The sequence below is a fragment of the Motacilla alba genome, chromosome 2 (assembly GCF_015832195.1).
Source record: "Motacilla alba alba isolate MOTALB_02 chromosome 2, Motacilla_alba_V1.0_pri, whole genome shotgun sequence".
Classification (NCBI taxonomy): domain Eukaryota; kingdom Metazoa; phylum Chordata; class Aves; order Passeriformes; family Motacillidae; genus Motacilla; species Motacilla alba.
Genome location: NC_052017.1, coordinates 79,925,282 through 79,942,463, shown reverse-complemented (window position 1 = coordinate 79,942,463; position 17,182 = coordinate 79,925,282). Strand labels below are relative to the sequence as shown.

The 17,182-nt window shown below is 39.0% G+C and overlaps 1 protein-coding gene across 8 annotated transcripts in view; it reads right to left on the bottom strand.

The window, feature by feature from the left end:
- Positions 1–17,182, bottom strand: part of CTNND2 (catenin delta 2) — a 640,288-nt gene that overhangs the window by 73,891 nt on the left and 549,215 nt on the right. For all 8 annotated transcript variants that reach the window (XM_038129852.1, XM_038129853.1, XM_038129848.1 and 5 more), the window contains one exon: positions 11,408–11,581. In XM_038129852.1, coding sequence (XP_037985780.1) covers positions 11,408–11,581 — 174 coding nt within the window. The remainder of the gene's footprint in view (positions 1–11,407; positions 11,582–17,182) is intronic.

The window sequence follows — 17,182 nt, the reverse complement described above, 5'->3', positions numbered from 1 at the left end:
CTGACTCTACCAGAGAAGCCTGCAGGCATCTCCCACTTGACAGCTGGTCATGACACCACTGGCACGGCCTTGTCTTTGTATCACAGCAAGCAGTATGTTCTCATGTAAACATCCTTTTCATTTGACAGCAGAAATGATGAATGGAGTTGTTTACATCTAAAAAACTCTTTAGGAGCTTTAAAGATTATCATACCAGGGAACAAGGGATCTGTGCAGTGTGCTGTGAGTAGGAGATCCATCCAGAGCTGTGCAACTTGGGGTTCCCAGCACATAAAGGGGTGAAAGATCAGCTATGCTACCCTGTTTTCCACTCTGCTGCTATCTCCAGCAGTTGCAAAACATATAAACAGGACAGCAGCTGTGACCTTGTGGGTTGAAAGTATATGGGTACTGCCAAAGTTAAGTTGTTTGGACACCTGCAGATGTACAGGTCTCCTCAGCACAGCCGACTTCAAAACAAGCCATCCACAGGCACACATTCCTTTCTTTCCCTTCATGATCTCTTCTCTGCAATTTTCATAAAGTTCACATTCATGCTTCTTGTAATAACAGTGGAAAGGAAATTATTGAAGCAGAATGCCTCCTTCGTTTCAGGGACATGGCATGGACGCTTCTCTTGCCATTGTACTTGGAAGGTGGAGACAAGTTCTGGAAGGTCTTCGCTTTTGAAATATTTCAAATATTTCAGAAACTAGGATGGTAAGTCTTAGGATTTTCTGATCTAGACGGCTCTTCTCTTTTGACAAAGACATTCCACTGTAAAGAATAATTACATTGCAATAGCATTACTCCATAGCTAGGCGGAGCAAAAAAAAAAAAGGTTAGAACACTCACTGTCAGCAGACCATGCTAAACCCCTGTATACGGCCTCTACTTACCACAGCTGAAGAGCTCACTTTAAAAGCATCTGTTTATATAAGATATATGCCCTGAATAGCAAAAACCAGAATATGTATTATGATAAAAACAGTAGATGTGGAGATAGACAAGAACTACAGTGCTGCAACGTCTGTAGTACAAATTCATTCCAGGTGATATGATTCAGGGGAATTGGGAAAAAGGGAAACAAACCAGAATTTAAAGAGTATTTTTTTATTAATTCTCTTATGTAGTAACTATGCATAACAAAAGCCAGTTGGCTGGACTTTGCTGAAGATGAAAGTGATAATGGTTATGGTAAGCTACCTAGTCAGTTAAGTTGGACAAGGGGTTCTCAGCATCCCTGAACATAATAATGTGTCTAAAACATAAATGTGCTGAGATTTTGTGCTGCAAAGCAAACAGCTTAGGGGAGATACGTGATAGCAGGACTCTGTTAATCTTATTCTATGCTCTCTTCTCCAGACTCTTCTCTAGAACCAGTGCATAGGATAATCATCAGATAAAAAACTAAAACAGATTTTGAGGATCAATGAGTTTAACAGGAAGTATTTTGTGAAAAAGTTTCTTTCCTATACATTAATTTTAAGGGGATAGTGAATATAAAGGATGCTATGGAAACAACAAATGGATATTTCTAACCTTCCTGGCTTAATAAATATGTATTTACCTGCCAGTGAGATTTATTCTCACCTGCAGCTGGGAAATGAGCAATACCTCCTTGCACTTAAAAAATGCTGTATTTTGTACATCTTTCCCAGGGGAAGCATCTGTTGTGTCTGCTGTGATTACAAGGTGACTGTCAGCGTGAGAGTTCAAGATAGCAGTGAGAATATTTTGAGAAAGAAGTGAGCCTGTCTGGTTGAGGTGAGAGTTCAGGCTAGCTGAGAGGATTCTGAAAAATGCTGTTGTTCATTGCAGAAGTATATCACAGATGCAGCATCTTCAGAATGGGCTACATGGGGACGCAGTGGGGGTGTTTGTTTTGAGAGAAAAAAAATCTTATCTATGTCTATTCAATACCAAGGAGAATCAAAAATAATCCTTTAGATTATTCACTATATTTTAAAAACCTCCATAGTAAAACCTTTGATTTTTTTTTTTTTTTTTTGCCACCTACCAAGAGAAAACATAAGCACCTGTTTCATAAAGCCATGTTTACAACAGGCTTCTTGGGATGTAGTACTTTCATCATCCATTCCAACCCAAAAGTTTAAGAGGGACAAAATAGGGAATGTTTTGCTTTTAAGCCTAGGGAGAGTAGGAGACGTTGTAGGAGAAACACCGAAATAATTCAGTATGAAAAAAAAGAGAAAATATAAACTTCCTTACTAAATAAATAACATGAAAGCCTTCAGGATCTGTAATGAACCAATTAATTTGATTACAACAGTAAAAAATAGAGCTCCAAAGCTTTCACAGGGGAAAGATCCAGATATAATGTTTTACAGATGCACATATGCACACATACATATAAAAAACAATGGGAGGAGGACTACAGAAAAGTTATGTACAAAACCTCTCCTCTCCCCTGTGTACTCCTCTCCTTCCCAAGCTGTCTTTTTCCAGAGGATGTCATCCACTTTGGGAAAAGTTCACAGACTCCTCAATGTGTGATTTGCTATCATTTCATCTGTTGTTCCAAGTCATGAACCTTAGGCAGAAAGAGAGAAATGCTTTTAATTGTTTCAAGGGTCTCTGGAGAACTTTCCATGTGGAAAGTGGTATGAACTGTCTGGTTCTCTTTCCTTAAGCTGCCAATTAGGACAAGTCTCTGCAAGCAATTACGCTGAGCTGTGTGGACTTCAGGAAAGCTCAAATGGAGGTGCCTCAAAAGGCTATTTCATTCCTGCAGAGAATGGAGAAATTGATTCAGCCTTGTGTACACTGATGATCCTTCTGTTTGCCTAAAGCCATCGAGTAGGTCCTGCATTTCCATTGTGGGTCAATTGCTAATACGAGCTCAGTGAAGTATAAAAGCAAAGAGATGAAAAAATCATAAAAAGGAAAAGAGACAAAGGACTTGTTGCCTATCAGTAAGTAAATGAGGCACTCTGCTAATATGCTTTATCATCCTGTTACTGCACAAATCAGTGGCAGTGTCAACGATCAAACAGCTGTTCAGTTTGTAAAGTAAAAGCATTCCTGTGGGAACAGCAAACACTTTAGTGGAAACAGGCCAGCTAGAAAATAAAATAAAATCATTGTTTTTGCATCAGATTGAGGCTAAATTATCAGAGACAAGCACAGGAGCCGGAGTCTGTGCATGAATACACTTTACCAATAATGGAATTTGGGGGGCATAACTATTACACATCACTTTGAAGGTACACAGTAGAGCTCTCTGTCTGCTTTCATTAGTAGCTCCCTTTTTATTTTCATCGCAGTAATTAGATAGAAAAATAGAGTAAACCTGCAAATTATTTTTTGTTTGTCAGATACCGTCAGTACAAGTGAATGCCTCTAGGGATTTAAGGTCATACTAGGCTGAAACTCAAGGAAAGAATAATTACTCTAGATGAAACTCATTTATGTTTTTCAGAAAAATTTAAAAGCACTTATTCACCAAACTCCTTTTGGTGTTTCATATGGTTTTCTTTATTTCCCTATGAAGCAGCAACACAGGAGACCAAACTGAACAATGAAGAAATTTCCATCATAAAATGAGAAAGAAGAAAACTACCAAAATAAATTCCCCCCCAAAAATGCAAGAAATACCAACAACTGTATACACTTGGCATTTTGAATGGATTCACTTTCCTGCCATTGTCATCAGTGCTCCTGAAGCATCTGCAGAATATTTCATCGCATACTTCAGCTTTGAGTAGAATTTGGATTGTACTGGTACAGTTCAACACTGTGACCCAAAGACTATTGAGTTACTGGATACTAAAGGGAACTACTGAGACGTACACTACAACACGAAAGCTAAATCAGGGGAGCAGGCATGACAAAGCAAACTAAATTACTCAGCAAACTAGAGAACCAGAGACTTGAGGTCTGCTTGGAAAGGCTTAGAAAGAGTCCATGCTAACAGTAGTAAAATAGCAGACCATGAAAGAGAACTGCATGTTGAATAATCAAAGATCAATGAGTAATTAACTATTAATGTTCCTCTCTGTCTGATCAAACTCAATGTAATATACCTGTCAGGAAAAAAGGAACATATTTTTATATTCAAAAATTACAGATCTACTTTAGTCAAATAACTCTATTGGGATCCCTAAGAAGTCACATGACCTGACAGAGAGCAAAGCTCTGAAATCTTGGTTAACTTTCTGCAGTTTCTGAAGAGAGCAGAAAGAGACATCCCAAGGACTTTCTGTCCCAATTGCAGTCTTCTGTTCTCAGAAATGATCACATCTGGTATACTACCAGCAAGTTCTCTACATCCTTGTGCTGGGACAAGAGAAAAGTATTAACTGGTTATTCTTCTCTTGCTCCACAACCTTAGTCAAGCTTAAAGAGAAAGGAAAAAAAAATCCAGTGGGTAAAGATACAAAGTTAAGTAAACAAACTAAACAAAAATAAAAGAGTGTTAACAGAAGTTATCTTAAACAGGAAGGCAAAACTGATAAGGAACTGCCCTTGCACTTCATCATTCCTGGTTCCACAGTACAAGCAGGTATTGTGTTTCCAAAATGATCTGAGAACTTTCACTATCAGTTTTTCAAACATTGTAACCAATATAATTAAAAAAGAAAGTATTTGGGACAAAAAATTTCGGACAAAATCTCTCGGGAAGAAAACTGCTTAATAGTAAGGGATTACCTTGAACATGAAGCCACTATGAACTCCTGTGCTCCCATTCCAGATACAGATGGCCATGCTGATTTCCTCCTGATGTCTGTGATACTAGTGTTTGCAGCAGCAGGTCTTGCTTTTTAAATATTTTCCTGTCCCTTCAATTTTGTCTTCTGTCCTCTAGAGCCAATACATCTCCCTTTAACAAGTGATGCTGCCTCATTTATGAGATGTTTCTACCCAGGTAAGAATTCCTGACAGAGCAAAGTATTGGAATTCCTGACAGAAAAAAGCATTGTTTATTTAAGAAACTGACTTTGTTGATTACATAGTATGTTATAAATGGTCTTCTGCATCCCATCACATAAAGATTCATAACACTACTATTTGGAGAAAATGAAAGTAAGCCTTTTCACTGTAATCCAAGAAAACTTTCTCCTGGAACAGCCTGATGACACTTCAAAGGGTTAAAACATAAATAACTAGAGTAATCAGAAAAGTCTGACAAGGAACCCACAATATGTCCTTGCCTGATAAGAGAAGATTGATAACCTAGATGTCTGCTGCTTTAAAAAATAATTACTCATTATCTTCAAGAGTCTGGATGGTAAGGAGCTTGAAACTCTTTCTCATATTACTCTTTGAAGCAGCTGCAGTGACCTTGTGTCTAAAATGGTCCCTTTTATGTTTTCAGTTTCCTTATCTAATAATTTACTTAATGGAGCTCTTGCTCCTATGAGAGTCAGATTTCCCTTGCATGGAATTAACAGAATAAATGCAGTTGCTTGTCTAAGGAACAAAGACTGAGATAGCATCTAGCCTATCTCAAGAGATCAGGCCAACGACCCATAAACACCATTCACATGGGTATTGTACCTGTGTATTAGGGATCAAAGGCAGGGACATTCAGCAGTCTGACCAAAGAGCTCCTCACTCCCTGCTGAGTATGATCAAACGTGGAACAGAAAGAAGAGGTGCTAGAAAGAAGCGGCCAAGGAATGCTGTAGTTTCATGAGACTGATACTGACCTCGTGGAGCAGCACTTGCTCCTCATGGTACAGTCAAAGGGTAAGAAAGGAGGATGCTCAGCAGAACTGCTACTTTGGACTTGCAGAGGACAAACTTTAGTCTGTGAGGGAGATTGGTTCACAGAGTACCTTGGGAGACAGCACTGAAGGGCAAAGAACTCCAGGAAAGCTAGACATTGTTCAAGTAGGAAATCTTAAGAGCTTGTTCCAGTTGTTGAGAAGAACAAGTCATCCCTGTATGTTAAAAGATGAGCTGGAGGGGAAAAGCAGCAGCCTGGCTGAAAAAAGCTGGAGCTCAGGAAAAAAGAACAGTTTTCCCCTCCCCTTTGGAAGAAGAGAGCTCAGGAGGACTACATGGATGTTCTGAGGTTTCAGGGAGAAAATCAGAAGGGTCAAAGTCCAGCTAGAACTTAATCTGGCTACTGCTGTAAAAGACAACAAAAATGTTTCTATAAATACAGCACCAACAAAAAGAAGGCTAAGGAGAATCTCAATCCTTTACTGGATGCAGGGAGAACCATAGTGACAGGGGATGAAGAAAAGGCTGAGGTACCTAATGCTTCTTGCCCTTGGATCACAACAACCCCAGGCAGTGCCACAGGCTGGGGCAGAGTGGCTGAAAAGTGACCCAGTGAAAAAGGACCTGGGGGTTCTTCTTGACAATGGCAGAACATGATCCAGCATGTGCCCAGGGGGCCAAGAAGGCCAAGGGCATCCTGGCCTGTATCAGCAACAGCGGGGAAAAGCAAGTTGGCCATCCTGTCATTAAAGCAGATGAGGGAGTTCATAAAGCCTGTAAAGTAACTGAGACAGAAGACTGAGTGCACAGAAGGGACCAAGCAAGGCCCAGAGCAGGTGTGCTATCGGTTCCAATGGAAGCCAGAATAAATAAATCTTGTTTCCTGGTTTTAAAAGGTATTGCCTATGTAAGTCATGATAGTATTTTTTTTAAATAATCATATGAAGGAAGAATTTATTTTTAAGGGTTTGACAAAACTAAGGAAATGCCACTTGTGGTGACAACACTGTATTACCAACCACATGTAACAGCAAAGGTAATGTAGAACCAGAGGCAATGGGCAATAACTGAAACACACGACTTCTGCAAAACAGCAGGAATTGCTTCTTCATTTGTGAGGGGGAATGAACACTAGCACAGTTTGCCCAGAGAGGCTGTAGAGTCAACAGTCCTGGAGACATTCAAAAAACCATCTGGACACGGTCCCAGGCAACTGCCTCTAGGTGGCCTTGCTCTAGCAGGGGGTTGGACCAGACGACCTCCAGAGGTCCCTGCCAACCTGAGCTCTTTCATGATTCCATGAGGTCAGAGCAACAGGTCTTGCAATACTGCAATAATGTCTGGCAGATAAACTGACATCAACCTAAATTCAGCTGTCAGATACATACACACAGACACAGTAATAAGGAGATATCCTAGTATTTCCTTTCTTCCTGAGAGGGTAATTTTATTCAGAAGGGACATAACCTTGGATGCTTGACATTGTTAACTCGAGGGCATTTTGCATATAACTTTTTAAAGGCTTAGGAGATTTAATGTGTTAATAGCCAATTGACCAAGGTGAAAACTAAAAAGAACTTGCCACTTTTATTTTTACCATCTGAGGAGAAGTACTAATGCCAGACTACATAAAAAGATAATCTTTTACAGGATCACTCTTGTAATTTTAAACCATGTAAATTTTTCCAATCCAAGGCATTAAAAAAAATTATATGAGGTTGCAGAAAGAACTTCTGGTTTGAAGAGTTATAATGGGAGAGATTTCTTAATAAGCAGGCAATTGTCTTCAGAATAGAGCTGAGAGAGTCAGAAAGTCTCCTTTTTTCTTATTCTACATTTTTGCACAAATTTGGTTAAACACAAATTAAGTGGAAAAGCAAAGTAACAGAGCTCCCAGTGAAAGTTAATACCTAATGGGAAATAAAGAGTTTGCACTGCTTCCAAAGGCATGTCTCAAACCTTATTTGTTCAGGGAAAACTCCAGCTAAGATTGATGAGGAAAGTGTTTCCCTAGTTTTATTATTTCATATTTCTAAGCTGCTTTAATATTCAAGTTCACATCAAATATAATTACAAAAAGCCTACGCTTTGAAAAAAAATAAAAATCTTAGAGTGGCAATGAGAGCAAGCAAAGCCTAACCCAATGGCCACACTTTTATCATGTCGCTCCTGCCTGCAGGATGTTCAGGATATCATGAAACTACTGTGGTTATGATCTGATGATATAAAATGTTTTGGGAAGCAATGACTTCTCTAAAACAGCAACCCTTCCAGTCCCATGTAGCAGCTGAGCTCAGCAGAAGGTGGTAGGTGGGTGCAGATCCAGAGCTGACAAACTGCCCCATTGCTGTCAGGTGGCAGCACTGTGCTTGGAGTGAGTATTACTGGCAGCCACCAACCCTATCAGGAGGGGGACACTCCTGCTGGGAGTGACTCCCTGCTGGTGTCACAGGTCACTGTGCAGGGCAGCAGTTGGACCTTAGGCAATGTAATACCCTGGCAGTGATGTGGAAAATGTTAATTTGTCCAGTCTTTCCAAAAGACTTACATATTGGCTGTCTCCACAGATATTATTCCAGAAGGGCCAATCCTAGTTTTCATACATGCATCAAGCAAGCACATGAACAAAAAAGATATCTCTGTACAGATGCATGTAATTTTCCATGGCAGAGATGGTCCTTCTCCTTCAGATTCCAATATCAGTGTCCTCCTTATGTGATGACATCTTGATGCAGAACAGGGAGATGAACAAATGTCCATGTTTATCTGAAACAGTCTCTTTCAAAATGAGTTCTGCTTTGTATGTAAGCTGTCAATCTTTTCGAAACCAGAATATAAACCAAAGTCAAGATACGCAGTCATAAATCATGCCACTTAAAATATTCTTCCTCATACCTCAAAATCAGTATCCTGATTTTTTGATAAACTTTCATTTGGATCTCTTAATGTATCGGCCACCAAGATGCTCCTTTTCTGGTTTGTTACAGACTGTGCTTGGCATAATAATAATAATGGCACTGACCAAATATTTCAGTAGTCGTTATAAAAAACTCTCAAGTTTTACTTTGCAGATGGGTAATATATGTCAAGACTTTAGTCCTAAGCGTTTCATTCTGACACAGAAAAATCGTCCGTAAATATAAGCATGTCCCACTTTTTTCTTTTATGTTAGTATTGGGCTTTAGAAGGAATTCCTGCAACTGAAGCAGTGCTAAAATTGTCCTACAGATTATGTTTCACCATGTGCATGTGTTGATTTTATGTGTATGTATCCCTGAGAAACTATACTCCCTGAAATAATGAAAACTTTCAGCCTTTCTGAGCTATTAATCCTTAAAGATACATACTGCTGCTTTCTTTTTGTGACTGAAATTCTCCAAAGCAGTCTAGGGGATTTAGACACGTATCATCTGTTAATTCTAGTGGTAGACATTTATCTAAATCCCCTACATAACTTTTTATTTTTTAAAAATTACTCAGGCTTCCTTTTATCTGCTCACTTTCTCTCTGTAATAGCACTTGCTAAGCACTGCCTGTGTTAAAAATATTACCTCTTGGCCACCCAAGAGGATTAGACAGCTTTGTACCAGAGGAACCAAAAGGGTGAAACAGCTAAGAAAGAATTGTGCAAGTGTATCAACTGCATTGTATTTTTTTCCAGAAGAGACTCTATCTTCAGCCGTGTGTGAGCACACGTGGTAGGCTGGGTGCTTCATATAGTCTGTGATTCTGCTGGTATTAAAACAATGCTAATTGGAAAAGCCCACAGATGCTACTGCTATCCATATTAAAAGCAACATTGTTTATCTTCATACAGTTTGCTCTTCTCTCTTTCAGTTATAAGTTTCAGTAATCATAAAGTTCTTGAAAGGATTCAAGTAAAAAAAATAAATTTCCATTCTTTATACAATTACCATTTGTTGGAGGAACTAAAAAAATTAAAATCTCCCTTAGGAATAACCTCTTCTTTTAACAGTTTTCTATCTTTTATTTCAGTCATTTTATATCTGGACCGCAGCAGCGGAAAGGGGAGGTCAAAAGGTGGAAACATCAATGCTTATGTAATCCCCAAAGAGGATTACTTCCCTCACAAAAATGGCTAGTATGACATGTGAAATTAAGGATATTCATTCTGTGTCTGCACATCCCTTGCAATAGAATTGGCGAATCTTTAGAAAAATAGAGCAATATGAGAACAGCCCAGCTTTTCCCATGGTATCAGCACAGATAGTATTAAAGTCCAAAACCAGTTTTTCTAATCCAGCACTTGCCAAAGAGCTCTGCAGAGCCTCCCTTCCTCTCACTGTACACTTCTGCCAAGTAAAGGATGACAGGTATACAGATTTATTAGAAATGGGAGAAGGGACATCACTTGGATTTTAGCACTCCTATTAGTCCTGAGAAACATGCATGCATTGTTTTCTCATTTGGACCAGGGCTACACCCATTCCCAGATGGATAGTACACATTTATTGCATTTTGCTGCCAGGATTACACCATCTGAAGCAATCTACAACCCCAGAATAATAAAACCATAATGATTTTCAGGCACAGTGCTTTCACAGGACAAAAATCACTGAACAGATACTTTGTTAAATCATTTTACATGCCCCTGAATGCAACAGGCAACGACATATTATAAATCTGGTGGAACACCGTTGTAAAAAAAAACCCTAAAGCATTATATGCCTTGGAAGAGCTAGTGAGTGTGCCAACCCAACTTCCAATAAAACTTTATGTGAAAAAGAAAACAATTTCTTAGTGTCAGTGCTAATATTTCAAAATCAATGCCTAATTAAATTGGTATTTACATATCACATAGGAATGCCCAACTGCTTAAAACCCAACAGGATACCTTCTGAGACGTAACTTTGATCAGTGCATTTCCCTGCACATGACTGTTTTCATTGTAAATGAGAAAAATTCCTGCTGAGAGTTAATTTAAAATCAATGCATTAAAGTTACACCATAGGATTACACAGTTAGTACTTTCACCCAATTAAACCAGTTTACCATCAGGAAAGTTGCCCTAAAAAGTAAACAAAGTTCAGTGTTGAATTTTACTGATCTGTTCTAAATTTGCAAGTATTTTCTTAAATTTTTTACTTGACATACTGCAAATAATATGTAAAAGGAAAATGGTGCTTTTGAATATAATTTAAAAATAGGATTAGCTGGAGTAGAGTGCCTTGATTGCACATTTCCTCACTCATTGTATATAATTAATCATATTATGAATGTATTTTAATAATGCCTAATTTTTAAAAAAAAGTAGATGCTAAGATTACTTGGTGTCACATCATTTATATCTTGCTCTGTCATGCCCTGCCTTCTCCTAAGGGACAGAATGTCAACCAGTTTCTGCAGTGACAAAACAATATGGTTTCATTTGATTGCCACTGGTGGCATTTTTGGCTCATTTTTCATGGCTCTGTCACCCAGGTTCATAAAGAACTGCTTCTCCTCATTCCCCATATTTGGATATTGGTTTTCAGTGGCAATTTTTCATACTTGACTTGACCGATGTGATCTTCGCTGCTGTATGCTGACATTTGCTGTGACATGCCTACCTAGGACTTGAAATACTATCTCAGATTTGACTTCAGATAATTCTGTAAGAACAGAAGGTTATTCTGCTACCAGCAGCAATTAGATACATTTATACCACCGACCTGCTGTCAGCTGTAGGGTGGTTTCAGAACTGAAGAGGAAATACGTATTGGGTTAACATTCCTACCTTCCAACTCCCAGCAGCCAAATTCTGCAGTGCCCCCGCTGCCCCCTCCAGCGTGTCTGGATTTGAGCACTCAGAAAGAAGTGTGAGGTAGGGTTTGACTATTGAAGGGTGCCACAGCATCTGGATTCCTTTGGGTGGTTCTGCACAGTCTGGGAGAGGTCCTACGCCATCCCACTGTTGGAAAGCACAAATCAGATTGTCAGCAAGGAACAGTGAAACACATTTGAGAATTGCCTCAGTTGAAACTATAACATCTGTGAAGGCATCTGCCCATAAACAGATGTTCTCAATTTTTGCACATCATGTGATTCTTCATGGAGGAACCAAATTTCCTACTAAGCATTCCATATAGACAAGCTACAAGATTGGCAGAAATCCCGATGTTTTAGCTAGCTGACATAACAAAACCACTTTTCACTGTATGTATTTTTTTGTGTGTGGGAACAGAAGCCCAATGAGAGGCAAATCCAGAATTTGCATGGGGAGAAGAGATTTTCTTTTGACAGCCTTCTCAGTTCTCCACATTCTCTCTCTTCCCATGAGAGGAAAAACAACACAGAATGCTACTATGGAAAATGAAATCATTCAATGCCATGAGCCCTCCGTCCCATGAAAGGCACAAGTGTGACAAGTCTTCCTCAATCACAAAACTTCTGGCTTCTCACAATGAGAGTGCAGGAGGTATCAGCCAGCCAGCTGTGTGGTCTGAGACTCCAATGCAATTGGTAGAATCATCCCTCACAAAACATGCTGTTCCTCTCATCACATAGAGAGTTTTGCCATGACAAACAACCTGAGTCTGATATCCAAAATGTGCAATATTTAAACCTGCACAAATGGTAGGTTATAGCAAAAAAACCCACTCTCACCCGAAATAAATACTTTATTCCAGGAGGACAAGGATTGTCCTCTCCAGTGGAGCACACAACACTTGCACCTATGTATGAAACATCTCAAAGGAAAATACACAGACTTTCTTTTTGCCTTTTAAACAAAAGTAAAATGTGGAATGCACTTTCAATAAAATTTTAAATGGAAATCTACTTATATATTTATTGTATATCTTGTTTTGTTTTGTACAGATAAAGAGACTTTAACAATTCATGGCACTAGTGCAACTGTTAGGAACAAGCCTTAACTTTTTAATAAAATATCTTTTCTAAAACTTCTGATATGTCCACATTGTGTAACAGAATAAAAAGTAAACCTTTTAGTACCTTGGGTAAGAGGTTACTTATATAAACAAAAAATCTGTACCATAACATTAAACATCTACTAAACTGATAGCATAAGTCAAATTAACTCCTGGTTTAAATCTGCAACAGTTAATTTAGCTAGTTAAGACTGTACAGTAATACTTGCACTGGGAAAGACCTAGAACCTCTTGTTTTCAGAAAGTATCAACCATAATTTTATTTACACTAACTTTAAAAATAAAATATATATTTTAAGGGACAATCAATCAAGTCTTGCCTATTAACAACTAACCCAATTTCAACAAGGTTTTGCGTGATTAATACCTTTAGGAATGAAACCCACTATTCTTTTCTAAATTAAATCAGAACAAACACCAAAGTGGAAAGCTAGAGGAACCATTTCATACACATGAGCAGTTACCAGAAAGCAGCTCAGATGTGAAACTCACTACACTGGAGAAATGTTATCATAGTTTAAAAGAACTGGCATAGCAATGCCCAGTGGTGGTTTTGAAAGTAGAGGACAAATGCCTTCTGGAGAAACAATGCCTTCAAATGACACTGTTATGGGGCTGTGTCTTAGAAATTTTTAATGCATTTCTGCATTTAAACCAATAGATTGTTTTCAGTGCATGTGACTAAATTCTTCTTTTTCTTCCTTATAAATCACCAGCCTTGCTAGAAATGAGTTCTTTTCAGCTCATAAAAAATACATTAAAGCCTGCTTCTTATTTTAACTCTCAGAATTCAATCATTCACACTGTCAGATTTTTTTGGAAGCAAATGAGAGACATATCTTACAGGTCAAATCTGACTTCACACCAGGTTTAGGTTTTGCACCTTAGTAAGTCCACTAATGAATGACTTGTGATGTCCAAGGGCACCAGCTCAAGTCTACACTTGTCTCATTCCAACCTGCACGTATTATGCATTATGCACCTAAGGAGTGTTTGTACAGGGTGTATTATTTCAAGGACAAAGCACATGAAATGCATCAAATGTATCTGATCTACCCATATGAGGGGGTATATGGCTATGTGGGGGTATGATTTTTTTTTTTATGCTCAACTATTTACACTCGTATGATCCCAAGGACTACTGAAAATCAGCTGATATAAGTGGAGCTCCATATACATGTTCATGCTGTGCTGGTACATTTAAAGGACTAGAAATGATCTAGCAGATAAGTTAATATTTAATGTTGTTTTGCCATTCTGCCCAGTAATGAGAAAACATTAACAAAAAAAAAAAAAAAAAGGAGACAAATTACTGCATTTCCCTGCCCTTCTTGCAACTCACTTTCAGCATGATTGCATTAATTTATCACCAACTGTGAGGGAAGACCTTTTTCCCAAGATGCTGTGATGCCTTAGAGTCTGTGTAATAATGATGAAAATCTTTGGTACCACACATGCATGTGCAGTGAAAGCACAGGAAATTCAGTCACCCTGGAAAATATCCTGCAGTGCTCTTCACATGTGGTGTGTGTGCCCAGAGCAGCTGAGTGGCTGCACGGGGGGGGTGTCACTGTTCACCACACTGTGCTGGTTTTGGCTGGGGTAATTACCTTCACAGTAGTTGGTATGGGGCCATGTTTTCAATTTCTGCTGGAAACAGTGCTGATAACCCAGGGATGTTTTAGTCACAGCTGAGTAACACTGACACAGCCTTTTCTGCTCCTCATCCCATCCCACCAGTGAGGAGAATGGGGCTGCACAGAGCTGGGAGGGAACAGTCAGGACAGCTGACTCCAGCTGACCAAGGGGACATTCCATACCACATGGTGTCATGCTCAGAATATAAAGCTATGGGGAGAAGAAGGAAGGGAGGACATTTGGAGAGATGGGTTTATTTATCCAAATCACTCTTACACATTATGGAGCCCTGCTTTCCTCGGGATGGCTGAAGATGGGAAGTGTTCATGCCTGCCCATGGGAAGTGGTGAATGAATTCCTTCCTTTGCTTTGCTTTCATGGGGGGCTTTTGCTTTCCCCATTAAACTGCTTTTACTTCAACCCACCCACCTTCTCACTTTCCCTCTTCTTCTCCCCCGCTCCACTGGGTGAGGGCTGTGTGGGTTTGGCTGCTGACTGGGGTTAAACCACAACACCTGCTGTGTCTGTGGCAGCCTCTTCACTGTCAGGCTTAGTGGCTTCTGGTGTCTTCTGTGTGGCTGAGACCAGTGCCTGAAGCTGTGCAGCGCAACTGCTGCAGGGCATGTAGAACTGACACGGGTAAGCAAAGAGGCTGTTGCAAAGGAGACTTGTCTGATCTTCATTCATTTATTTCGTATTTCATAAACATCAATCGCCTGAGCAAAAAAACCCCAACTTTTCCCAGAGTGGTATTAGAGTCCATATCTAAAATAGTGGTTAAGGCATGGCAGAAGTTGCTTTGCAGTTTGCATTGCTAAATATTAATGAGCTGAGGCAGCACCCTCACCCAGTAAACATCTCTACCCTGTAAATTACTGGAAGAGTTACTGTACTGTTGCTGCCCATCAGGAATGATCAGGAAGGTCTATTTGAAATAGACTGAGACTGCAGTAGGAGTCTCTGAAAAAGAAGACAACATGCAATTACTCTTCCTAGCTTATACTAAGGAGAAAAAAAAAAGTCATAAACAAATATTCCTTCCAGGCTTCCCTCCTTGAGCTGAAATTACCCACATATATTGTGGTTGAAGCTGACAAACTGCTTGTTATGTGGGTGAGATACAAATCTCTCATTTCCTGAGACTGGCGCAAGAAAAGGATGAAAGTCTAGAAAAATAAAAAGCCAAATACCAAGATCTTTTAAGAACAACAGACTTTTTGATAGTAAGAGTACTCCAATAAAATTTCCAAATTGTCATAATTGTAAGGAACTTTGAGAGGAGAAAAAGATCACTCATTGAGATGCTTTCCTGTGCTGCACAATAGATTATCTACCACCACCTTTCTCATTTTAATGAAAGTAAATCCATATTTATAGTGCAATTGTACTAAATACCTGGGAAGGCTTCAGCTCAGCAAGAGAAGTATACTCTGCAGATTTTAGGGTTTGTACTAACAACCTCAAATTGGTGGGGTTTGCTTTTAAATAGGTATCACACGACCATAGGTTTTCCTATGATGACAAAAAAACCAGTTTGATTTCAATCTATGACATATGAATACTTCCTTTACCCCAGACTGTACAAAATACCACTACTAAAAAAAAATCTAGGGAAAAAATAAAACAAACCCCAGCAATGTCTAAAACCATCTAGACTCTCTCCAATGATCCCAGACTTTGGGATAGTATAACAGTGTAGCCATGCTCCTTGAGGCAGCAGTGACAAAATTCATAGGAGCAATTACACAGTGCTTACTAGAACCATTTCCGAAATGACAAAGACTCTTAAATTAACAGGCCCCCTAAAAAGACACTGATAGCTCATCCTGCATGTCTTAGTGGCTGTGACAGTCTCTCCCAGCTCTCCCTAGACAGGTCAGTCCAATAACCCCTTTTGGACAGCTTTGTCCAAGAGGTGAATTGGCCAATTCTGAAAAAAGAGCAGAAATTAGAAATTCAGCAACAAAAATACAACCAAGTCAGAGAGCTTGATTTCAGAATCTGTGCAGCTGACACTAAGCAGGCAGGAATACCACTGTTTACATCAAGTCAAACTTCAGTTTAGATATCCAGGCCTAAATAAAGGTAATGAATGTAAATGCAGGTGTTAACTGACATAGAGACTACAGGAGCATGGTGGGAGAGAGCAAAGATCATTGCATAAATAAAGGTATCTTTCCCAGTTTGATGCAACAACATTTACAATTATAGGAAAGGTGTTTGAAATGCTTTCAAAACATTTCAATGTATTGAATCATTATAATTAATCTCAGATATTAATAAATCTAAACTGTACTTTACATTGTACATTACACTTTTAAAATAATTGTCAATGCCTCTATTCAGCTTTTTAATATTATGCTTAATATTAGCTAAAAAAAATTATTCCGTTTGTACATTTTCTCTTTGCTTAAAAATAGACCCTTCCCAAATGAAGGGGGATGGAGTTAAAGCTACATGCCCTTCTCCTCTCCACAGAAAGCTGAGGCTAATTGGCTTTGCAGTATGTTCCACAAACTGACAAATACAAATTATATTTAATAACCCTGCAGTTGTGACTTTGAAAACAAACTGGCCATACATGACACTGAGAGGCTCACAGAGTATCTGGGAAAATGCTGTGTAGGTAAGCAAGAAAGCAGAAATGGTTTCCAAAATGCTCTGTAAGGAATTGCTCAAGACAGTTGATTCTTGCTAGTCAACATTTGACATAACCACCTTGTGCAAGATGAGGAAGCAGCAGCTGGAAATAATACTCCTTCTGAGCAAGAATGTGTTGGCAACACAGCTTTTCATCCCTAATCACAGATCACGTTATTGGTTAAACTCAGGACCGGTCACCATTTCTCTGTTTCTGGGCTTATTAGCTCGGTAGAGCATGAAGCATACTTGGTAAAACACTGGTCTCACCACATGAAAAGACTACCTGGCAGGTTTATTTTTTATGCTTTTTGAAATACTATTGCCTTAAACCTTCTATTTCC